This window comes from Oryctolagus cuniculus, chromosome 7 (assembly GCF_964237555.1).
Source record: "Oryctolagus cuniculus chromosome 7, mOryCun1.1, whole genome shotgun sequence".
Classification (NCBI taxonomy): domain Eukaryota; kingdom Metazoa; phylum Chordata; class Mammalia; order Lagomorpha; family Leporidae; genus Oryctolagus; species Oryctolagus cuniculus.
Window position 1 is genome coordinate 53,297,519 of NC_091438.1, and position 26,329 is coordinate 53,323,847.

The following is a 26,329-nucleotide window of genomic DNA, read 5'->3' on the forward strand; positions in this document are numbered from 1 at the left end:
TGAAAATGAGGCATCCAAAGTAGTCAGAGCCACAGAAATAGAAAATAGAATGGTGGATACCAGGTGGGATGATGAGGATGGAGGCGGACAGAATGGCTGTTTAATTTGCAAGATGAAAACATTCTGGATATTGGTTATGCAACAATGTGAATATACTTAACACTACTGAACTGTATACTTAAAATGGCTTAAGTTATAAATTTAATGTTATGTGTTTTTACTACAATTTTTAAACCATTATATATGGTTTAAAGCACACACACAAGAGATAATCTATTGAGGGACAAATTGGTGACTATCTTGGTTAGGGAGCTCTTAGTTGCCTATAACAGAAAATCAATTCAAGTAAACTGAAAGGGGTATTTATGGAAAAGATACTATATTTCATGAAATCAAAAATACTGACTTCAGAAACAGGTGGAATCAGGAATTTCAATTCCTATGAGTTTGTCTCTAATTTCTACACCACACTCTCTGTACTTGCTTACTCTAGTGTATATGGCAAGATGCGGATGCCAAAGCTCCTAAATTTAAAAAAATGTCTTTCTCTCTGGAGATTCACCAGACTGACCTCAATCCATCAGCCCCAGTCTGCACTCCCAAGAAGGACTTTGATTGGCTCAGTGTGGGTCATATGACCGTACCTAGACCAATGAGGCAGTGTTTGGTGGCGGTCCTGCTTAGTAGAAAAGCGGGGTGGGGGAGTGAACCATTGATCTTTATAACAATGATTGCTGGCAACAGTATCTCAGTCCAGATATTGTTGAAAAGCTCCAAACTGTATATCTAATGCCTAGGAGAAAGGCAATGATTAATGAAATATTATATATGTATATATACTTTTACATACACACACACACACACAGAAATTGAGAACACCTTTTATTCAGTAAATAGATTTTCCCCTTACATTCTAATTCCAAGTGTCTATATTAGGATTAAATACAACTTTTGGAAGCTCAAAATTAAGAAAACAATAAAATTTCTTCTTCTTCTTCTTCTTTTTTTTTTTTACAGGCAGAGTTAGACAGTGAGAGAGAGAGAGACAGAGAGAAAGGTCTTCCTTCCATTGGTTCACCCCCCAAATGGCTGCTACGGCCAGTGCGCTGCGCTGATCCGAAGCCAGGAGCCAGGTGCTTCCTCCTGGTCTCCCATGCAGATGCAGGGCCCAAGCACTTGGGCCATCCTCCACTGCCTTCCTGGGCCACAGCAGAGAGCTGGACTGGAAGAGGGGCAACTGGGACAGAATCCGGCACCCCAACCAGGACTAGAACCAGGGTGCCAATGCCGTAGGCAGAGGATTAGCCTAGTGAACCACGGCGCTGGCCTTAAAATTCCTTCTTGCCATGTAAAAAGTAGGTGCTCCATATGTGGTTTCTTTTTTATTTATTTATTTATTTGTGAAGTTTTTTTTTTAATTTATTTGAGAGACTGAGTTACAGAGAGGTACAGATAGAAAGGTCTTCCATCCACTGGTTCACTCCCCAAATGGCCACAATGGCCAGTGCTAAGCCAATCTGAAGCCAGGAGCCAAGAGCCAGGAGCTTCTTCTGGGTCTTGCACATGCTTGGGCCACCTTCTACTGCTTTCCCAGGCCATAGCAGAGAGCTGGATTGGAATAGGAGCAGCTGGGACAGGAACTGGTGCCCACATGGGATCCCAGTGCCACAAGCAAAGGCGCTTACCCTACAGCACTGCAGTGTGGCCCCTTCTTTTTTTTTTTTTTTTTTTCTTCTTTTTTGAAGATTTATTTATTTGTAAGGCAGAGTTACAGAGAGAAAGAGATGGAGACACATACACAGAGAAAGACAGAGGTCTTCCATCTACTGATTCACTCCTGAGATGGCCATGACGGGGCTGGGCCAGGCTGAAGCCAGGAGCCAGGAGCTTCTTCCGGATCTCCCACACGGGTGCAGGGACCCAAGCACTTGGGCCATCCACTGCTTTTCCCAGGCCATCAGCAGGGAACTGAATCGGAAGTGGAGCAACCAGGACACAAACTGGCACCTATATGGTATAACAGTGTTGCAGGTGGTAGCTTTACCCACTATGCCACAATGTCAACACCTCTGCACATATTTTTAAAAAGTTGAATAGGACCATGGGAATCACCTCCTACGTTCTCTGAGTATACTACTAATTCAGGTCATTTTTTTTAAAGTTTCTACTGCATGCCAGGTATGTTCACAATTATCCCCCAGGAGAGACTGATAAGAATCGCACAAATATCCTAAGAAAAGTTTGTCACAGTGTAGACATGGTACCCACTGGAAAAAGCTCATAATCATGATTGTAGAGGATCAGTGGGTTGTGTAGGTAAGACAGAGATCAAGTTGGGTGATAAAGGAGAAGAAAAACTATTTTGATAGACTAGGAAGCCAAGAAGTCAAGAGCCTATGGCAATGTTCAGGGAAGAAATTATGAGTGTATTAATTGGGGCAGCAGCAGTGGGAAAACAGATTACTTGAGCAAAAAAACTGTGTAAGTATTGATGATGTGTTTATATATAAATATGTGTGAAGGTCAATAGAAATAAGTCAAAATGACTGTGATGTTTCTACCCAGGATATTTAGGAGGTTGGAAATGCTACCAGGAAGGAAGTACGCATTTTTCTCTGCTCCTCCAAGTTGTCAGTTTTTCAGGGGTAGAATCTGCCAGGAGGAAAGCTTCCCTACTTCCTTTTCGGCTCCCACTGGGGAGGTCTGGGCTGCAGCCCACTTATAAAGTTTCATCTTTTGTTATCAGATTTTTTTCAGCAAAGTTATATTTTGGTCTCCGCTGCCTTACTTTTTCTGTCCTTGTCTTTAATTGGTTTGGCGCTAAGCTGGGAAAAGAGAGTGCTATTTATTGGACATCTTTGAATCTCAACAGTAGACACTCAAAACAGTTGGTGAATCGTTATGTTTTTAACCAACATATTTAGGGGCAACTGTAAATCCAGAAGTGCGACTCAAGATGGAGTTCAAACCAGGGAAGTAGATTTGGAAATGATCAGGATGGAAGTGATAATCATTAGGCTGAACTGAGATTACTATTGTTTTTATAGCTAATAATCAGTGCTCACTATGTGCCAGCCACTAAACTAAGTGCTTTTCATGCACTTATTAAGCCTTATTTTAAACATCCTATGATGTAGATTATTATTATTTTAGCCCTATTTTATAGATTAAGAAACTGGAGTCAATCACATATTAACTTGCCTAGAGTTACATAACTAGTCAGTGACAGAACCAAAATGAACTAAATGAGATCAGATTGTGTAAGGAGAAAACAGAGTAAAAGAAGAGTAATTTTATGACTTCACTTCTACCTTCCTCTACTTCAAAATGAACACCATTCTTCTTCATTACGGTATAGTGGTGCAATGAAAGCCAGTGACAAAGAACCGGTAAAGGTCACAGCCTGGAGGAAAGATGTGCCTGAAACTAAGACCTGGCCATGGCTGCGTGTCTGGCTCATTCTTCCTTGGCTAACCTCTAACAGCCTCGTTGCTGGTGTAGGTTTGCATTTGGCTGAGTGCTTACCGAAGGGGACCATGGCATGGAACTCCTTTGAAGAAAGGAAGCCAGTCAGAGGAACATGCAGCGAGGGGTACAACAGTGCCTGTGTGGGGAACCCTCGCTCTGGCCTGTTCTTTGCTAGGCAGGCACGTGAAGACGACATCCAGCTTCTCTTACGGGACCTTCAATGTTCTTCCCTCCCTTTACAGACTCCGAGATCAAAAGGCGAAGTAGCCTGCAGCTGCTCAACTCCAGGGCTGCCCCGAGTGTCTCCCCTCGCTCTGCCGTCGGCTGGCTGCTCCTGCCCCTCTCCTCTTACGTGATGCTGAAATAATGTGCCCTGGCCGTACAAAGGCATGCAAAGCCTCTGGGACCACAGGTGAGATGAATCACGAACGGCAGGGGAGACTGGGCCTGGCTGCGCTTGTGTTCCTAACAAGAGTCAGAGAGAAAACAGCGCCGCACAATGCAATGCTTGTGTCCACTGAAACACCTCTTCGTTGACGGAGTCATCAGTGAAGGCAAAAATATCTTATTGAAGAGAAAGAGGAGTTGATCCCTAATTACCCCGAATGCCACTATTACCTACAAAGCATAATGACATAATTACTCACACAAGTGACCTCACCCCCACCGCTCCAGCAGGGCCCCGGGGACGGGAGAGTGGGCAGATGAGTCGCCAACGAGGCCTCCTACGGAGATTTCTCCTTCTCACTGCAGTCCTTGGGTTCCAATTACTGCTAGGACATTTCCTTCGGAATATTCCCCAGCATGTGGAATTTGTGTATGAGCCAGCACTGCCACATGACTCACTGGTTACCCACCAGCCCCGAGGCTCACGGCTCTAGAGCTAATTGTGTGCCTCCTCTGTCCTCCCTGTCATTTATTACCAGCCCCTAGCGCATTTCCCCCTGTCATCTCTCACACTGATCCTAATCCTGTCTCCATTATCTCACACCCAAACTAGTTCTCAAACCTTGTACTCGCTGCTCCCCCTTCCTGTTGCAGGAGATGCGAAGCAAGGTGTTGGGAGGAAAGTCTTCCCCCACTGTTTTCATCACAGGAACCCTTGGCTGTGGAACGTACCCTGACTCTGGGGCACCGCTAGATGGCAGCTACCGTCCTCAGCTCTGCGGTCACAGCCCTCCAACCACTGTGCTTGATGAGCATCCTCCTCCCCGCAAACACCTGCTAGTGCTCCCAGCCTTCCTCCCTCTGCCCCTGCCCCTCCCCGGAAATCTCTACCTCTAGAGCAACCCACACGTACTACTTCCTCTGTCCACTGCAGGAAAGCACGCCCCAGCGCCTGTGCCCCTTTGCTGGGGTCCTTGGATTTGCCATCCCTGTGCCATGCATGTATCATTGAGCTTATGCTCGCTGAGTCATTCTCCATTCTTTATCTAGAGTGTTCAGTCCCCGGGGCAGGCAAAGATCTGACCGGCTTCTTTTCATTCTTCCTCTTGTTCTCCATGCGCTTATCACAATGCAGGGACCGGAGTCAGTTCTTCAGAAGGAAACTCACCAGCTGCCCTCATTTCCCACCCTCCACCACCGCCAGTGCAGGGAGGTTTCCTGAGGACCGTGTCCTTTGGCGATCTTACCATTAGAAGGAACTTTTTTTCCCCCTTGATTTCTCATAGCACTGCAAAAGAGTTTTTAATAACCTACAACTTGACAACAGGACCTACAAAGTACAGCTTATTGTCTACATTTTTCCCCTAAAAGCAATCATTTGCAGCCTTTTTATATAAAAAAAAAAAAAGCCATGACATAGATACACTGGGAGATGTACTGCGAGCCAGTCAGCTGCAGCCCCACCTCCTTCTCTCTAGAACCAGAGGAACAGCCTTCAATCAGATTTTTTTTTTTTTTTTTTTTTTTGGACAGGCAGAGTGGATAGTGAGAGAGAGAGACAGAGAGAAAGGTCTTCCTTTGCAGTTGGTTCACCCTCCAATGGCTGCCACGGCCAGGGCGCTGTGGCCAGCGCACCACGCTGATCCGATGGCAGGAGCCAGGTACTTATCCTGGTCTCCCATGGGGTGCAGGGCCAAGGACTTGGGCCATCCTCCACTGCACTCCCTGGCCACAACAGAGAGCTGGCCTGCAAGAGGGGCAACTGGGACAGAATCTGGCGCCCTGACCGGGACTAGAACCTGGTGTGCCGGCGCCTCAAGGCGGAGGATTAGCCTAGTGAGCCGCGGCGCCGGCCCAAACAGATATTTTTTAAAGATTTATTTGTATTTATTTGAAAGGCAGATTTGTGGGGTGGGAGGAGGGGAGCTCTTCCATTTACTGATTCACTCCCCAAATGGCCACAACAGCCAGGGCTGGGCCAGGCAGAAGCCAGGAGCCAGGAGCCTCTTCTGGGCCTCCCATGTGGGTGCAGGGGCCCAAGTACTTGGGCCATCTTCTGCTGCTTTCCCAAGCGCATTAGCAGGGAGCTGAACAGGAAATGGAGCATCCGGGACTCAAACCGGTACCTATATGGGATGCCAGCATCACAGGTGGTGGCTTACCCCATTATGCCACAACACCGGCCCCTCAGATATTTTTAAACTAAAGACTTGGTCATTATTAGATACACATATTATGACCGACCATGACAGTTTAGGTCACACATACCCTCTTGTTGGGGACTGAAGCAGGAGGCACTCTTCCACCCCTACCAGGGAGCCTGCCCATTCCTCATCTGAGGACCTGTCTCTTCCTGAGAAGTCCCTGGAATGACCTCCCTTAAGGATGGATTCAAGACATGCCCCTTGCCCCAGCAACCCATGGGACTGCGTGGCCTCAATAGGACAACATCAAAATACAGAAAATTAAGCCCATTTCTAAACAAGATACCCACAGGCACAGCGTCAGGGAGGGGCTTGGTTCTCAAACAGAAGTTTGCTGACTGGCTGTAATGGTGTCTTATTGCTGTTATTTTCAGAATCCCAGGAATCTACAGAACAATTTTACCAGATGATATGACCTAGTTTTATATTTCTGCGGGGAAATGAATTCATATCTAGGAGTCTGGAGTGCACAAACAAAAACAGGAAACAAAAAAAGATGTCAAAAGCAACCCAGAGAAGATACCAGTAAGAGCAAAATAAATCTGTCTTCAAAGACATCTATGAAAAATTGGGGAACTAATTCATGTGATCTGGAGGAGTGTGCAGACTGCTGAGTGGCGCACACGTGGACACAGGTGCTCCCGTATCTCAGGGACCTTCCATTGACTTCCGGGGAGTGAGAGATGGGAAAGTGCACCTGCCTTGGCTCTGAATCTTAGTCTCTCGTGCTGTGGTGCTGCTCCGAGGAAGCTCTGGCAAGTTTCGCTCACGATACAACCTCGTCTTGTATTCCACAAACTCAACTGCTGTGTATGCCATGAAGACGCTGCTGGTCAGCTGCCACCGCACCCTCAGAGGTGGGGCCAAAGATCTGCACTTCATTCCGATGCCTTCAAAAGTGTCTTGGCTCCCCCTCCCACCTTATAAACGCCAAAGAATGAAAAATTATTTTAGTGGAAGAAAAGGAGTTGGCTGACAGTGCTTTTCTAAATCATGGGAGCATCTCTTTAAAAACAAACCAATGCCAGTGTATCTGTCAGAGGACTTTCATCTATTAGTGGTCCAGGGAAGGACCTCTCACCTTGCCTACGTGGCATTACGTCATCACGAGGTATGGGGCTTCGACTCCCTGTCCTTCATGGCTCCCATTCTTGACAGCACCTAGAACAGTGAGACTCACCAGGCCCAATTTTGCGTCCCCTCCACCCCTATTCCTCAGGAGACACTTGGCAATGTCTGGAGACGAAGTTTGGGAATCACAACTTGGGAGGTGAGGACACGGTACTACTAGCACCTGGCCAGTGTAGCCCATAGATGCTATTCAGCATCCTACAACGTACAGGACGGCACCCTACCAGAGGGAATTAGCCAGCCCTCGTCAGTCACGCCAAGGTTAGAGACCCTGACTTAGAGTAAAAAGGAGGGAGCAAATACATCTGTTTGCTTCCCAGGATTAGGCACTGGTTTCTGTCTCTTTGGCTGCTGCCTCAGCACAGAGAGCTGGAAGTCTGTGTCAGGCAACCTGGACAGCGTCTTCCAAGGAATTGAACCCACAGGGCCCTGGGAAATTCAAGAGGGGATTATCTTCAGGTTCCTCTCCCTTCCGTCTCCCTGCAAACTGGGTTCTGTGAGAGAGAGAGATGCCGGAATTCCAGCTCAAGGTCTCTTGCTCTGAATTTTGATCTCAGGACCCAGTCTCACCAAAATTCAAATGAAGGCAATCCAGGTATCCTCCTTGAAACACACAGGGACTTCTGAAAGCAGGGCATGAACTAAGGCCTCGTGGAAGAAAGCTTTGATGGAAAAGGACGCTGGTTTCCAGCCCTTCTCCCCCAAAACTCTTCGTGTGTTGACCACTGCCTGCCTGGCACTTGGACTCACCACAACTGTGTTACATTGTGTCACCGAAAACTTGATTTCAGCATTCTGACCGTTCAGGAGAATGATTAAATATACATTTCCTACACTGCTGCCGGCCTGGTTTGTCAAAGAAAGTGAGTGATGTGGACAATGGGTTACATATACCACAGAGAAGTTGTGAAAGATTAGGGCTTATAATTATGGGACAAGTCTTCAGTACACTTTGTGTTGCACAAATGGATAAACGAACGGCAGGGAATGGTGGGAACTGTGAGAACAGCCAGGTGGCTGAGTAGTTTCTCAAGGAAACTCCACCAGATTAATGTCCCCTGGCACATCTCTAGTTAGGAAATAGTGGCACAGGGGACTTGAGGCAGTTAAATGGAAAAATCCACATAGAGAGATGAATTTCTACAGTGTATAGGGAGGAATTACCAAATTCTCAAATCTTTGAGCTAGAAGAACCTCAAAATCATCCTCTCTAGTCCTTTCAGTTGTCAAAAAAAAGACCCGGAGACTCCGGGTAAAGTGACCAGAACGTGACATATGCCAGACATCCAGCAATGCCAAAAAGGCCAAAGCATTTCAGAACCAACAACACATTTGAGGGAACAAACGACGGGACAAAGTCAAGTACAGGCTACCACTTGTCCTAGGTTCATGTGAACTTGGTTTTTAAGTACACAGTGACCTCAATCTGCGCATTGCTGATTAAGGAAAAAGGGGGGAGGCAGGGCGTCATTATTACATAATAAGGCTCTGCCCCGAGGAATATGTAGTGGACTTTGGTTCTGTTGATGACAACTGTAATTCCCAATCCCCCTAAAGCTGATGAAGTCTTCAAATATCCACCTGACTGCTCTTGGATTCTCTACATTGCCGAACTGCCTTCTCCTTCTAAGCTGGGCTAACTTCCTCTTTCACATGCATCATTCCCCCGAGTTCCCATGTGGGCATCACCAGTGAAAATAGAGACCCACAAACAAAAGTGCAACCATTCTCCTTCTCATTTTTCTTTACATTCTACACACTCTCCAAGTCCAAAAGGTTTTCTTTCCCAGTGAAGCTATCTCTGAGTGATCCAAAGTCAATCACACACAATTTGCCACACAATCACACACCGTTATTTTTTTCATTGATGTGCATTTTGACTCCCTTGAAGATGATAACAACATAAGCATGGAAACCCAACCAGTCCTTGGAGATTTGTCTGTGAAAGAAGTCAAGGGGATCCCTAGGAGGACTTGTTTACTGTTGGTTTGCCCTGGGCCATAGCAGCTAAGTCATTGCCTGGAGAGGAGGCTCGGCTGGCAGCACTGCAGGAGCCCCTGGCTGCTAGAAGGCACGGCTGCTGCAGATGATGGCATCGCCTGACTCTTCTCAAAGCCGTAACTTTGACCTTGAGCTTGATCTGAACTCCTCAGTTCAGATGTAATTGCCTGGCCTAAGAGGTATCCTTAGTATTTTCAGTTATAAGGTCCCTTACCCAAAACACTAAACATTACTTCAACTCAGAACTTTCTGGACACTTTGGTCCTATAACCCTTCCCTTAGAACAGCCAAAGAATGATGCTCAGTTAACCTAGCCTGTGTGCCAGCTGTTCATGAGAGACACAGGCCATTTCCTCCCTTTCTAGTCTTCCATATTTGGGGCTATGAAATTTTATGTGCAACCATTCATGTATCATTACAGGGAGAACATTTTTAGGTTCTGAGAGATAAAATTCTAGGGCCTTTTGGTATTTAATATGATTTTGATGAGATGGTTCAGGTAACTATATACTCATCTGACCCAAGTCAGTAGCCCAGGTTTTAGACCTGGGGCAGGTGAGACTGGATGTGGGACAGGGTTCTAGCATACATAGCTGTTTCTAGTGAGAGGTGGCAGGTGCCCCCGGAGGAAGCCAAATCACAGACAGCTAAATGAGGCTCCATGAGAAAAATGATGATAATCTTCCATTCCTCTCACCTTCCCTTTTATCCATTTTCCCCAAATGGCCCAGTCAACACTCCTCTAGGCCTGTGCGTTCTTTATCTTGTTTTCCCACAACTCTCCCAGATGCTTCCTGGCGTCTAGCTGCATGTGAGAAGGCAGTGTATCAAGTACCTTTTTCATTAGCTTACTGCATTGCCCTCCTGTGGAGCTAACGCCTACTCCACTGAGAGAAAGCAGTAAGAGTGAAGGAGAAAGTATCTCAAACATATCAACCTGGTCAGGGAGACTTGGGGTCCCACAGTGTAGACAGCAGTTCTCAGCAGGAAGGTGGGGGTGCTTCCTGATAATGCAGGCGTCCCTAGCTCCAGGCCCCTGCTGGAGTTAAGCATCACTGTCGTCAGTAACGAGAGCTGTGGACAGTAACGCGAGCTGTTTGAAGGGAATGGAACTACTGTGGAAGTCCACTGGTGCAAAGACAGCCTCTTTGAGGGAAGAGACTGAGTGTCCCCTGCGTGCAAAATGTCCTGCTGGCTACCTCTCCCGCTCCATCCTTATCCTACCACAGGGGTATCATTTTGGCTCTTGTACCATCACCATCACCATTTGACAGAAGGCAAAACAGGTTCTGAGAGGTTCCATAACTCACCCAGGATCCTGTAGCCAATCGATTAACCAAACTCAAACCCACACCTGTCTTCACAAGCCACACCATTTCTGGAAGAGTACAAACACATACACGAGTGCTATCTGGGGGCTAACACATTACATGCGTATTGGCTGTGGTTCTATTTGTATTGGCATAGGGGGAGTCACTGGGAGCTTTCAGCTGGTTGCTGATGAAGACCGTCAGCTCCTGCATGGAGGACAGCTCCTCTCCCTGGAGGAGACTGCAATGACCCCTTCCTATGCTCGGGCCTTTCCCGGCTGCTGTGGTTTGGAGATGGTTTGAGTGCATTCCTCACAGGTGCACGTGCTGCAGGTCTGGGCCCCACTGTGGCAGGGGCGGGGGGCAGGTGGAAGCTTAAAGAGGTGGCACCTGGTGGAAGACAATTAGAGAGCAGTGCTGGTTGGTCTTGGGTGAGTCTGTTCCCATGAGAATGTGTGTGTGTGTGTGTTTTTTATATTTTCATTTATTTGACAGGTAGAGTTATAGACAGTGAGAGAGAGAGACAGAGAGAAAGGTCTTCCCTCCGCTGGTTCACCCCCCAAATGGCCGCCACGGCCAGCACGCTGCGCTGATCTGAAGCCAGGAGCCAGGCGCCTCCTCCTGGTCTCCCATGCAGGTGCAAGGGCCCAAGGACTTGGGCCATCCTCCACTGCCCTCCTGGGCCGCAGCAGAGAGCTGGACTGGAAGAGGAGCAACCGGGACTAAAACCGGCGCCCATATGGGATGCTGGTGCCACAGGCGGAGGATTAACCAAGTGAGCCACAGCGCTGGCCCGAGAGTGTGTTGTTATAAAGCGGGGTCTATTCCCTTTCCATTCTCTGCCATGTTGTGATACAGCAGGGGGCCCTCTCGAAGATGCCGGCACTGAGTTCTATGGACCCTCCAGCTGCCAGAATCGTAAATCAAATAAACCTCTCAGTTTTTGTAATTTGCCTAGCCTCGAGTATTCATTCTGTTGCAGCAACAGAAACCAGACTAAGAGCAAAATTGTGAGCTCCTCCTAACGCACTCCTAGGACACCACCTTGTGTTCCTTACGTGTGATGAGCAAGGAACACACACAGTCCGGATCAAGATATGCATGTGTCAGGAAAACACTCGGCTCCATCCAATCCCTCTCCCCACCTCACCCATTTATGAGCCCGAGCACTCCACTTACCTACTTTCAAAGTCAGGCCTGAGCCCCTACTGTGGGCAAAGTCTATATTGGGAAGCCCTGTCTAAATCGTACCTGCTTCATCTGGTAACCATGACGATTAAATACTTCATGGGGGTGGGCGTTTGGCACAGCCGTTAAAATGCCTCTTGGGGCACACATGCCCTGTGTTGGAGTGTCTGGTTAGAGTCCTGGCTCCTCCACTTCTGACCCATCTTCTTGCTGTTGTACACTGTGGGAGGCAGCAAGTGATAGTTCAAGTACCTGGGTCCCTGACACTCACAGGGGAGACCTGGATGGAGTTTTGGGCTCCTGGCTTGGGCCTGGCCCAGTCTTGGCTGATGGCAGGCATTTGTGGAGTGAACCAGCAGGTGGAAGACTTTATCTGTCTTTCTGCCTTTCAAATAAAGGAACAACAAATAAATCATAAAAAGCAGTTATGACACTGCCTGGTTATATTAGTGTGGCAAGACTGCCATCATCAAATGCCACAGATCAGGCAGCTTAAATGATAGAAATTTATTTTCTGAGTTCTGGAGGCTGGGAGTACAAGATCAAGGAGTCAACAGAGTCCTCTGTGTTTTGCAGACAGTTGTGTGTCTGCTGCGTACTCACGAGGTCTTTCTTCTGCACCTGTGTGTGTCTGGGATCTCTCCCCCTTCTTACAAAGACACTGGATTGGGGTCCACAAATATGACTTCATTTAAGCCCAGTGACCTCTGGAGAGGCTGTATCTCCATAGTCACATTCTGAGTTGTTCTGGGGATTAGGAATTCAACCTGCAAATCTGGGGAGATACAATTCAGTCCCTAACACTAGCATGTGTGAAGGAATTGACAAAAATGAGCTATTCTTAAGTACATGGACAGGGCAGACAGGGCAAATGAATATCAAGGAATCACAACAGGAAAGATGCGAACAATTTTGCCTTTTCCTCTGTTTGACCAAGAACAGACGCTTAACGTTTGAACAGTTGGGACACAATGGAAAACCCTGTCCAAATAGCTCACTGATTCGAATGGTGTCAGAGGATACTTGCAACCTAGGGCACAATGACTCAGCAGGTGCATGCTGCTAAGGGGGCTGAATTGCCTAATGGCCTCCCCAAACCACAGGTTACTATTTTAAATGCTACAAAGGACCACAGAGCATGAAAAGACGAAAAATAAAACCAGTGTGGGTCCAATCTTCAAAGAAGGAGAATTGAATCACAGTGGGACTAAATGAAATTGCTGAGTACTAGGACTGCCTCGGGGCTAGACAGGTTACAATCTTTTCTATCCTGGGGCTCTCAGGACAGAATTAGTTTTTCTTTTTTTCTTTTTCTAAAACCCTTAACTTTCTGCAGCCCTTCCTGACTGAAAACATCTGTTGTGCTGGTCAGAGCGCTTAAGGGACACAGGCACACTGTCCTCTGGTGCCATGTAATGCAAACATAGAAGACGGCTTATTTCGGGGAAGACTTACAATCAGTTTAAAGGAGCAGGACAACCCTCTGGGTTCTTGTTTTTGTGCTTGGGTCAGACACAACTGGACTCATCAGGGCCAGGTTTTCCAATAGACAGGTCTCCCCATTGCCTCTCAGTTTTCTGGTATAGAGAGGCCTCCCCAGTCCCATTACAGTAAAGAGTGACCCTCCCCAACAGTAAAAATCTGTATTATAACTGTAGGGAAAGAAGGGCAGATGAGTATGACCTCGTGGAAGCCCCCAGTTGAGGGAAGGTCTTATTAGAAAGGGAAGCCCACAAAGCTCAGAGCTGAGATTAGGTTGTTCTGCCAAAGGCTTCCAGGGTCCTTCAGGTGAGTACCTGCTCAGTCAAGGAAACGGAATAGCTGACCTCTGTCCTTAATGTGTTGTACTATGAGAATTAACTGTAAAACTTGTCTTTAAACAGTACTTTATACTTTGTGTGTCTGTGTGGGTGCAAACTGTTGAAATCTTTATTTAGTATACAGTTGATCTTTTTATATAAAGATAATTAAAAATGAGGCCAGCGCCGCGGCTCACTAGGCTAATCCTCCACCTTGCGGCCCAGCACACTGGGTTCTAGTCCCAGTCAGGGCACCGGATTCTGTCCCGGTTGCCCCTCTTCCAGGCCAGCTCTCTGCTGTGGCCAGGGAGTGCAGTGGAGGATGGCCCAAGTGCTTGGGCCCTGCACCCCATGGGAGACCAGGATAAGTACCTGGCTTCTGCCATCGGATCAGCGTGGTGCGCCGGCCACAGCGCGCCGGCCGTGGCGGCCATTGGAGGGTGAACCAACGACAAAGGAAGACCTTTCTCTCTGTCTCTCTCTCTCACTGTCCACTCTGCCTGTTAAAAAAAAAAAAAAAAAGATAATTAAAAATGAATCTTAATGAAGAATGGGATGAAAGAGGGAGTGGGAGGTGGGACAGGAGTGGAGGTGGGAGGGCAGGTATGGGGGAGAAGAACTGCTATATTCCAAAAGCTACACCTATGAAATTCATATTTATTAAATAAAAGCTTTCTTAAAAAAAAAAAAAGAAAAAAAAAAAGGAATAGTCAGACCTGCCTAGCAGACATCACAGGGAGGGTCAGGCTCTCCTCACTATCCATCAATGTCACTGGACGTTGGTCGGTTAGAATGACAACACACAGGGTGACCACTTTTCTGTAAGAGCTCTCACGTGGGGGTGGCCGCACCTGCAGAGTGAACAAGCTCCCTGTCAGGGGCAGGGAGAAGAGACCTGCAGACCTCTTCTCAGATGTACAGTAGCAACTAGGTGGACAATTGCCTCGGTCCCTCAACTAATCCTCCTGCCTGCGGCTTCATTGTGACTTAGGAAGGGAAAAGCAAGCATTCAGTAGGCCTTGTTAGAAACAGAAGAGTGAATATGCTTAGAAGTAGAAGAAGAGGGGCTGGCACTGTGGCATACAGGGTAAAAACTCCACCTGCAGTGCCAGCATCCCATATGGGTGCCGGTTTGAGTCCTGGCTGCTCCACTTCTGATCCAGCTCTCTGCTATGACCTGGGAAAGCAGTAGAAGATGGCCCAAGTGTTTGGGTCCCTGAATCCATATTGGAGACTGGGAAGAAGCTCATGGCTCCTGGTTTCGGATTGGTGCAGTTCTGGCCATTGCGGCCATTTAGGGAGTGAACCAGTGGATGGAAAACCTCTCTTTCTTTCTATCTCTGCTTCTGCCTCTCTGTAACTCTGCCTATCAAATAAATAAATAAATCTTAGAAAGAAAGAAAGAAAGCAAGAAAGAAAGAGAAGAACAGTCCTTCCTAGATCACTGTGGTCTGATCCAATAATTCTGACAAATCCTGTGTATGTCCTTGAACAGAGCTGAGAAAACATAGGAAAATTGGCTACTCAACACATGGGTTTGAAAAGCCAAGAATCAGGGCCAGCACAGTGGCAGAGCAGGTAAAGCCACCACCTACACTGCCGGCATCCCATAGGGGTGCTGGTTCAAGTCCTAGATGCTCCACTTCCAATCCAGCTCTCTGCTATGGCCTGGGAAAGCAGTTGATGGCCCAAGTCCTTGGGCCCCTATACCTACGTAGGCCATCCAGAAGAAGCTCCTGGCTGCTGGCTTCAGATTGGCCCAGCTCTGGCCATTGTGGCAATTTGGGGAGTGAACCAGCAGATGGAAAACCTCTCTCTCTCTTTCTGCCTCTGCCGCTGCCTCTCTGTAACTCTGCCTTTCAAATAAATAAAATAAATCTTTTAAAAAAAGAAAGCCACGAATCTATTAGTATTCAAGATAGGTTACTCTCAGCTTAATGAGTGTACAAAAGAACTTGGATATACACTAAAAATTGTTGATGGGGACTGGCATTATGGCACAGCAGATTAAGCCACTGCTTACAACACTGGCATCCTATATGAGGACATGTTTGAGTTCCACCTGCTCCACTTCAAATCCAGCTCCTTGCTAATGTGCCTGCGAAAGCAGCAGAAGATAGTCCAAGTACCTGGGTCACTACCACCCACATGGTAGACCCAGAATGAGTTCCAGGCTCCTGGCTTCAGCCTGGCCCAGCCCTGACCATTGCAGCCATTTGAGAAGAGAGCCAGTGAATGGTTCTCTCTCTCTCTCTCTCTCTAACTCTGCCTCTCAAATAAATTTTTTAAAAGTTAACAATTTTTAACTTCTTTCAAAATTTTATTTATTTATTTATTATTTGAGAGGAAGAGAGAAGATAGATTCACTGCTAACTCACTCCTCAAATGCCCACAATGTTTGCAGCCAGAACAAACCTCAGACAGCAGCCAAGAAATCAATCCAGGTCTCCTACATGGGTGGAAAAAGCGTAACTACTTAAGCCATCACAGCTGCCTCCCTGAGTCTGCATTAGGTGTTGGCAGAATCAGAAACCAGAGCCAGGGATTGAACCCAGGTACTCTTATGGGGTACTGAAGCATCTTAACCACAAGGCTAAACATCTGCCCCCAATTTTAATTTTATTATTTATATTATTTGAAAGGAAGAGAGACAAAAACAAAGAAACACGAAAATCTTCCATCTGCTGATTCCCTCCTCAAGTCAGGGCTGGGCCAGGTGGAATCCAGGAGCATAGACCTCGGCTCAGGTCCTTGGCGGGAACCCAGTGTTTGGGTTATCACCTGCTGCCGTGCAGGGTGCATATTAGCAGGAAGCTGGATTCAGAAGCAGAGCCAGGACTCAAAGCCAAGCACTCTGATATGGGATGGTGGCAACCCAACCAGCATCTTAACCATGGGGCCAAATGCCCACTTCAAGTTCTGATTTTCTTATAGAAAAAAAAATTGCTCCTAAGTCCAGCTCCCTAATAATGATTACCATGCCTGTACAGTCATTATTCATTTACACACAATTTTTATGTGGCTGCAATGATAACCTTTGTCTTCAGCAAATGTATAGAATTATAGAGCCATCGAGTAGCTAAATGGTGGGGGGATGACTTTATCCAAGTCCTATGCATTTCTCCTGATGAATTTTCCATGTGGAGTGCATCATGCTCTAGATTGTACCTCCTGCCAGTGAAGGGTGAAGTTGCACCTGAGTTGAATCTACAGAATTTTATGCAGAAGGAAAAGTGTGCAGTTTAGTAAGGAGCTATGGATGTAAAGTTGGCAGACCCTAGATATGATGAAAATACCTAAAGTCTAGAGAACAAAGAACCCCTTCCTGGGGGCCAGTGCTGTGGCATATCAGGTAAAGCTACCACCTGCAGTGCCAGCATCCCATATGGGTGCTGGTTCGAGTCCCTGCTGCTCCACTTCCAATCCAGCTCTCTGCTAATGCACCTGGGAAAGCAGCAAAGGATTGCTCAAGTACTCAGGCCCCAGCACTCACATGGGAGACCTGGGTGAAGCTCCTGGCTCCTGGCTTTGGACCAGCCCAGTGGCAGCCGTTGCAGCCATCTGGGAAGTGAATCAGTGCTCCCACTCTCTATCTGTAACTCTGCCTCTCAAATAAATAGATAAAATCTTTAAAAAGAAAAGAACCCCTTCCTTTCCCAGTACATTCTGGCTTATATGAACAGCCATAAGATAGGGTGAGAATGCCTACTTCATAGGGCTTTTGTTGAGGGACAAATATGTGAAATTGCTTTTTAAACTACCAAAAAGAGGATACAGCTGTAAGGAAAAACTCCTAGTATCACTCACGAGTTTGTATTTCTCATTAAACTCTGAAATCCTGAAAGCATATTCCATCTATCTTTGTAAATTCGCACTGTCCCTCTTACCCCCGGCCTTTTCTGCAGAGTCTGTGTCACACTGGCAGAAGCAGGACCGTGTCGGAGCTGAGGGCAACAGCCAGACGATGGTTCCTGGGATGGTCAGGGATGTTGCACCAAGAGCTCTTAACAATGGGCATCTGGGAGCTTTTATATTTGATAAAAGCTCAACCTGAAATTATACTGTTATCAGGAGTAAAAGTTTACAAGTCAAACAAAACATCAAGTTTGCTTCGATTTTACTTTTGTCTTTTTTTTTTTACATTTTGCATGGAATTATGTAAAATAATTATGCATCTCATAGAAAAGTTAATTTTTGCTTTATTTAATAAATATTGAGAGAAGCCCTGTGAAGTTACAGAGGACAAAGAAATGACTAAAACAAGTTGTTGTCCTCTCCTCTCCTCTAAGGAACTTATAGTCCAGTGAAGACAGATAAATATAATGTGTGATATAGTATTATATGACAAGGACAATTTCAATAAAGAGAAAATATGTGGGAGTCTGAACCTAGACCTGGGTGGAGTTGGGTGGTGATGGAAGGCTTCCTGGAGGAAGAGAAACAAAGTCTGTTAGGAGTTATCCATACAGAGGCTGGGCATGAGGGAAGAGGAGGGAGACCCCAAGCTGTGTTCTATGCAGAGGGTGCAACTTATGCAAAAGGCCAGAGATTGCAGCTCCACAGGGCCCCAGAGTAAAAAGGGAATGCAGGGGTGGCTAGATACAGGGTTGGAGAAGGATGGCCTTTTACCCCAACTTTTATTTTGAAAATGTTCACACCTAGAAAACAGCTGAGGGGCTGACGCTGTGGCATTGCGTGTAGAGCTGCTGCCTGCGGTGCTGGCATCCCATATGGGTGCCAGTCAAGTCCTGGCTGCTCCACTTCTGATGCAGCTCTCTGCTATGGCCTGGGAAAGCACCGGAAGATGGCCCAAGTCCTTGGGTCCCTGCACCCGTGTGGGAGACCTGGAGAAGGCTCCTGGCTTCAGCTCAGCTCAGCTCCAGCGGTTGCGGCCAATTGGGGAGTGAACCAGCAGATGGAAGACCTCTCTCTCTCTCTCTCTCTCTCTCTCTCTCTCTCTGCCTCTCCTTTTATCTTTGTGTAGCTCTGACTTTCAAACAAATAAATAAATCTTTAAAAAAGAAGAAGAAGAAAAAACTGACAAGACAATGCAATGAACTTCTATGCCCTCTTCACCTACATTGTACACACACACACACACACAGAGAGAGAGAGAGAGAGAGAGAGAGAATGAATTTGGCAAAATGTTAACAAAGAGTAATCAAATGGTAGCAGACATTTGCAACACCCCCAAGATGCTCCCCTCCCCCAATTGTACATGTGAATCTTGCTATATTCTTCTTCTATTAAATACTCCTCACTCTCCTTGGGAAATGCAGAGATCAACTGATCCTTAAAAAGTCCCATGGCTATGGGTACACTCTAGGAATATCCTGCATGCTACTTTTCATGACTAATGCCCTAAGGAACATTTTTGGACACTTTTTTCTTAATCATTCCCCTCAAGAAATTTTAATCTACAGATGTGCTATAGATGTGGTTTTGTACTGTCTATACATATCTGTGCTTTATACATTGAAAGAGCAAGATATTTTTCTCATATCCCAATAACCAATTATTTTCCTATTAAAGTGTAATATTGCTCCCCTTGAGAAAATATAAGGTGAACAGACCCAACACAAAAGAGGAATAAATCAGAGTACGATAGAATGAGCTTCTATTCCATTTAAGTTTTAGAAATAATGTTAATCACTTATATAATAAAATAACTTGGAAGTTTTCTATCAAATAATGTTTTTAACCCTTACACTGTTTCATCTCTTCTAAGTGACACCTTTTTGCTGTAAGCAAGCCGTCTGAGCACATTTCCGTATGCTCCAGGAAATCCAGAATAATGGTGAGAGACCAAGCTATTGCCAGCACTATGTTGCGGTGGGTTAGGCCATTGCCTGCAATGCCAGCATCCCACATGAGGGCCAGTTCACGTCCTGGCTGCTCCACTTCCAATCCAGCTCTCTGCTAATGCTCCTGGGAAAGCAGCAGAAGATGGCCCAAGTACTTGAGCTCCTGCTACCCATGTGGGAGACCCAGATGGAAGTTCATGCTCCTGGCTTCAACCTGGCCCAGCCCTGGCCATTGCAGCCACTTGGAGAGTGAACCAACAGGTGGAAGATCTCTCTGTGTGTCTCTCCCTCTATCTCTGTAATTACCTTTCAAATAAAGACCAAGTTAGGGGCTGGTGCCATAGCTCACTTGGTTAATCCTCCGCCTGCGGCACCAGCATCCCATATGGACGCCGGTTCTAGTCCTGGTTGCTCCTCTTCCAGTCCAGATCTCTGCTGTGGCCCGGGAAGGCAGTGGAGGATGGCCCAAGTGCTTGGGCCCCTGCACCCGCATGGGAGACCAGGGAGAAGCACCTGGCTCCTGGCTTCAGATCAGCGCAGTGTCAGCCATAGCTACCATTTGGGGAGTGGACCAATGGAAGGAAGACCTTTCTCTCTGTCTCTCTCTCACTGTCTATAACTCTACCTGTCAAAAAAAAAAAAAAAAAAAGACCAAGTTAGTAAATTTTCATCCAGTCCTGCAAAATCACTGAAGTGACTTCCAATGGTGGTGGGAATGGTGTACAAGGAAGCATGATGACCCCAAGCCATTTAGGGATGGCACAGGAAACTAAGGAAGGTAGGCAGTTTTAGAGAAGAGTGCCCATTGTTGGAGGCAACAAAAGCTAGGCAGGGGTTGGAATGAGAAGGTGTACTAAAGATGAACTCTACTGATAACACTGTTTTCATAAGGTCTAGAGCAGAGCTGTCCAATAGAATTGTGCTATGAGCAATTTATACAATTTTATTCTAATAGCCATGTATTTTTTTTAAAGATTTATTTATTTATTTATTTGAAAGTCAGAGAGAGAAGAAGAGAGGCAGAGAGAGAGAGAGAGAGAGAGAGAGGTCCTCCATTCGCTGGTTCACTCTTCAAATGGCCACAGTGGCTGGAGCTGTGCTGATCCAAGGCCAGGAGTCAGGAGCTTCTTCAGGGTCTCCCACACAGGTGCAGGGACCCAGAGACTTGGGCCATCTTCTACTGCTTTTCCAGGCCATAGCAGGGAGCTGGATCGGAAGTGGAACAGCTGGGTCTTGAACCAGTGCCCATATGGGATGCCAGCACTGTAGGCAGAGGGCTTTACCCGCTATGCCACAGCGCAGGCCCCATAGACATTTATTTTAAAAGTAGGAATTAACAAGTGGAAATTGGCTGGCGCCGTGACTCACTAGGCTGATCCTCTGCCTGTGGCGCCAGCTCCCCGTGATTCTAGTCCCATTTGGGGTGCCGGATTCTGTCCCGGTTGCTCCTCTTCCAGGCCAGCTCTCTGCTATGGCCCGGAAAGGCAGTGGAGGATGGCCCAGGTCCTTGGGCCCTGCACCCACATGGGAGACCAGGAGGAAGCACCTGGCTCCTGGCTCCTGGCTTCGGATTTGTGCAGTGCATAGGCCGTAGCAGCCATTTGGGGGGGTAAACAAACAGAAGGAAGACCTTTCTCTCTGTCTCTCTCTCTCACTGTCTAACTCTGCCTGTCTAAAAATAAAAATAAAAACCTTTAAAAAAACAAGTGGAAATTAATTTTACTAAAAGGTTTTATTTACTATATTTTTATTAAAATAGTATCATTTTTAGAAAAACTAGTATACCCATACAATGAAATATTACTCAGTGCTGAAAAAGAAATGAGCCATTGGGCCACAAAGTGATGTGGAGGAAATGTCAGTGCATATCACCAAGTGAGAGAGGTCATCCGGATGGCTCAGTGCTGGCTGATTCTGGCCTACAACACTCTGGAAAAGATGAAATAAGAGAGACAGTGGCTGCCAGAGGCTTGAGGGAGGGAGAGAGGAATGAGTAGGTGGCGCCAACGGATTTTTTAAGGCATTGAAACACCCTACATACCATTTGGGGTCTTCAATGATGAGAAATACTAAGCATGGATTGCAACATGTTTTTGCTCCTGAACAAATTTATCTTTTAATTCCATTTTCCACAATTTTTTTAACTATCTGTGATGGTTGATATGCATCATACAGTTGCCAAAGCTCATAAAAGGTGATTAAGAGTGATTTCTGACGCAAACTATGATCTTTGGGTAATAACAGTATGTGCACCTGGGCTTGCTGATTCTAACACATGTACCATCTTGGTGCAGTGTGTTCTTGGTGAGGCAGCTGGGGCCTGTGTAGGCAGGAGAGGGATGTGAGAATGCTCTGTACCTACCACGCAATTTTGCTGTGAGCCTGAGACTTCTCTAAAAAATAAAGTCTATATTTAAAAATTATAAAAACAAAAATAAGAGCTGGCATTGGTGAAGTCATGGCCTTCTGATCTAGCTCCCTACTAATGCACATGGGAAAGCAGAGGAGACTGGCTCAAGTACTTAGGCTTCTGCTACCCATTTTGGAGACTAGATGGAGTTCTAGGCCTTTGGCTTTGGTCTGAACCATCTCTAGGCCATTTTGGCAGTGAACCAACAGATGGAAGAGTTCTCGCTCTGTCTCTCTTTCCCTCTGTCACTCTGTCTTCCAAATAAGTAAATCTTTGAAAAACAATGTAATATATATTATCACTTCAACATGCAATCAACATACAACATTATTAATGAAATACTCATTTTTTTTTTGCACAATAAATTTTTGAAGACCAACATATATCTTAGACTAAAAGCATTATCTTAATTTGGACTAACCACATTTTAAGGGCCAAAAAGCCACCTATGCCTCCTGGCTCCCATGTTGAACAGCACAAGTCTAAAAATGTGACAGTGTCCAAGGCAGCTTGGAAAGACTTGACCTGCCCTCCATTCTTCCTACTTCACAATCTCTATCAGCACTTCTCCAAGCCACTCTGGATCCAAGTATAAGGAAAATGTGCTTTTGCATGGCAAAGGAAGTTTCTAAATAAGTCTCTGAACTTTCACCCCGCCCTGATTGTTGCCTCTCGGCTCCTGGACCACAGATACGCAGGCGCGTCATCCCTGCACGCTGCCCCCACTCCAGCTCCAGAGGGTACCACTTCAAGGATTTCCTCAACGGGAGCAGCATGGGGCACTGAAGAGTAAGAGGGCTTTATCACACCATAATTTCCTGAAAATACCATGTTCCCCTCATTACTAACTGGGGAAAGGGTTTTTAGGTCTGGTGCATTGTGCAAAAAGAATGAAAAATGTTTTATTAAAGTGCAGTGCAGACTTAAATGCTACCGAGAAAATAGGTACTTAAGAAAAAAAGTTACTGTCAGTACAGAAGTAAATAACTAGGTTTTGCCTCTTTAGGCGAAGGTTATTTATATTTCTTTGCAGCCAGGGGCATTATTTCCTAGCAACATTCCTGGAGCTAATGCATGGACTTCTGTATGTGCCATGATATATTATAACCTACTCGTGCTCTAGAGCTATTACCAGGACGTGAGTGCACTTTAGCTCACGAAAGTGGGCTGGTGCTGGAATTAGAAAAAAAGTCCTACATTAAATCATAGTCTGCTCTTTTACAGTCATCATTTTCAGATTTCATCACTCAAAAAAGTGAGAGGAAAAAAGGCATTTATTTCCCTACCATTTTCAACAGCTCTTCCCAAAGAAGGGAAAGGAAATCACAGATAGTAGGCTGGCTGTGAGATAAAAAGAGATGAGGCTCACTGAATCCTGCAAAGGAAGCTGCTTGACATAAGCAGCAGGACATGACAAGTACACCCGCGTGTGTGCACACATGAAGTCTTACTGATAGTCACAAGGCCATTGTTAAAGGCCCAGCTTCCAGTGAGTCTTCTCTGAAATGAAGGACATTTTAAAAATTAAATGCAAAATATTTTCCAATTTTATATCCAAACCTTTACAAATTAGTATCTTAAGGTAATCTCAATATAATTACATCACATTAATATCTGGGATTTGCTTTAGAACGCTCCAGCAAAGACAATAATCAAAGTGAAAGTTGGGGCAGTAATTAGACAAGAAGGACAGAATTCTGTGTAGTGGTGGAGCTCAGTAAAGGGTACTTGGGAGCACCTTACACTTTTCCACACTATCGTGTATGTAATAAGTATAGTGTCCCAAATAAAAAAGTTAAAAAAAATTTTTTAAACTTTTATTTAGTAAATATAATTTTCCAAGGTACAGTTTATGGATTACAATGGCTTTTGCCCCCCATAACTTCCCTCCCACCCACACCCCTCCCATCTCCCGCTCCCTCTCCCATTCCATTCACATCAAGATTCATTTTCAATTATCTTTATATACAGAAGATTGATTCAGTATATATTAAGTAAAGATTTCATCACTTTGCACCCACATAGAACATAAAGTGTAAAATACTGTTTGAGTACTAGTTATAGCATTACTTCACATTGGACAACAGATTAAGGACAGAGATCCCACATAAGGAGTAAGTACACAGTGACTCCTGTTGTTGACTTAACAATTTGACACTCTTGTTTATGGCGTCAGTAATCTCCCTAGGCTCTAGTCATGAGTTGCCAAGGCTATGGAAGCCTCTTGAGTTCGCTGACTTCGATCTTATTTAGACAAGGTCATAGTCAAAGTGGAAGTTCTCTCCTCCCTTCAGAGAAAGGTACCTCCTTCTTTGATGGCCTGTTCTTTCTACTGGGATCTCACTCACAGAGACCTTTCTTTTTTTTTTTTTTTTTTTTTTTTTTTTTTTTTTTTTTTTTTGCCAGAGTGTCTTGGCTTTCCATGCCTAAAATACTCTCATGGGCTCTTCAGCCAGATCCGAGTGCCTTAAGGGCTGATTCTGAAGCCAGAGTGCTGTTTAGGACATCTGCCATTCTATGAGTCTGCTGTGTATCCCACTTCACATGTTGGATCGTTCTCTCCCTTTTTGATTCTATCAGTTAGTATTAGCAGACACTAGTCCTGTTTGTGTGATCCCCTCGACTCCCAGACCCATCAGTGTGATCAATTGTGAATTGAAATTGATCATTTGGACTAGTGAGATGGCACTGGTACATGCAACCTTGATGGGATTGTATTGGAATCCCCTGGCACATTTCTAACTCCACCATTTGGGGCAAGTCCGATTGAGCATGTCCCAAATTGTACATCTCCTCTCTCTCTTATTCCCACTCTTATATTTAACAGGGATCACTTTTCAGTTAAATTTCAATACAACTTTTTAAATGTATGGGCTCTTTTAAGTTAAAAAAAAGTTAATATTCTGTCTCTGACGTGGGGCCTACCATGGGGAATTTACTGTTTACTTATATTTTTAAAAATTGTTTGCATGCTTTTAATCAAACACATGTTTTCAATGAAAAATGTGTATGTGTATATGTCCAAGTATACACACCACTCACACATATAGAGTGGTCCTTGGGAATCAATGGGGAATTGGTTCCAGGAATCCCAGCAGGCACCCAATCTATGGATGATCAAGTTCCTTAAATAAAATGTCATAGTGTTTGCATATAACCATTGTCTTGTACACTTTAAATCATCTTTAGATTACTTATAATACCCAAAACTCATACAATATAAATGCTATATAAATAGTGGTTATGTATTAGAAAGTAATGATAAATAAAATAAGTCTGTACATGTTCAATATAGGCCTAAATTTTAAAAATATATTTTAAATCAACATTTGATTGAATCCACAGATGCAAGTTGACATATACAGCAGACCAGCCTGTGTATCATACACATACACATCTACACACATATACATACACACATTAGTGACTTGGTAAGTATAGAATTATTACTTCCTGAGGATACTGATTGTGTGTTCCTGAATAAGTTACTTCTGAGCCTTCTTATGAAAAGATAACATTTAAATTGCATAATACATTCCAAGAGCTCTTGGAATTCCGTGGCCCATACAATGGGTGTGGCTGGAGAAGGGCCAGGATGGGTCCTTTCGAAGCAAAGGCCCCAGGGGCCCCAGGGGAGGGAACTAAAAGCTGTGCTGATTGGAGACAGGTGCTACACTGAACCACTCAATGGAAAAGATGTCAGAAGATATGAATTCTTGCCCTAATTGCTTCATCTGAGACCTTAAGCCAATGCTTTTACCTCACCATGCCTCAGTTTTTTCATACACTTATTTAATAAATATTTACTGAGTTCCAATTATGGGCTGGATATGCACCTAGATCCTGGGAAAGCAGAGAGAATTCAACAGCTAACAGTCCTTGCCCTTGCTGCTTTATCATTCTGGCAAGGAGCAAGCCATGAAGGTATCTGGAGCAAACACATTATAAACCCTTTCCCAAGGCCCTTGGCTAAACCAAAATTTGCATGGCTAATCTTGAAAGTTGACATGTGTATTAAATAAAAGAATCTAAAGTAAAAACTAGTGCATGCTAAGTTGTAATGCAATATTATGAAGATGATTATCAACATGACTTTTGTGATTGATTCTCTAACACACACAGTGTGAGCAGTGCCAGCTGCTGCTCTAATTGCAACCCTGGGCATTGCTGCATATGCACCAGGAAATCCAGTCTCTCACTGTGCCCTTTCTCCTATTACCACCCACTTGATTATGTTTCATATGGAAAACACATCTGTATAAACTATCAAAGAGAACTTATCCCCATTTTTAAATAATTTATCTGTTTACTTAAAAGGCAGAGAGACACACAGAGAGAGAGAATGATCCCAGCTGCTGGTTGGTTCACTGCCCAAATGCTCCCAGTGATCTGGGATGGGCCAGGGCTGGAGCTGGGGCCTCAATCCAGGACTCCCTCAGGGGTGGCCGGAACCCAAACACCACAGCCATCATTACTTCTCAGGGTCTGCACTGGCAAGAAGCTGAAGGCAGGAGCGACAGCTGAGAATCAAACCCAGGGATTGTGATGTGGAATGCAGGCAACTTAACTGCTAAGCCAAATGCCTGCTCTTCCATTTATTTTTTAATAAAATATATTAATATAACAG

At 45.3% G+C, this 26,329-nt stretch overlaps 1 protein-coding gene and 1 long non-coding RNA gene across 2 annotated transcripts in view; one reads left to right on the top strand and one right to left on the bottom strand.

Annotated features, from left to right (window-relative positions):
• Positions 1-8,025, top strand: part of VTCN1 (V-set domain containing T cell activation inhibitor 1) — a 65,191-nt gene extending 57,166 nt beyond the window's left edge. Inside the window, exons 5-6 of the mRNA XM_002715400.5 lie at positions 3,711-3,880; positions 6,434-8,025. Of these exons, the coding sequence (XP_002715446.3) occupies positions 3,711-3,835 (125 nt within the window). The 3' untranslated portion in view covers positions 3,836-3,880; positions 6,434-8,025. The remainder of the gene's footprint in view (positions 1-3,710; positions 3,881-6,433) is intronic.
• The window catches only part of LOC127493763 (uncharacterized), a 59,592-nt gene that overhangs the window by 24,882 nt on the left and 8,381 nt on the right, over positions 1-26,329 (bottom strand). The gene's annotated exons all lie outside the window — the stretch shown is intronic.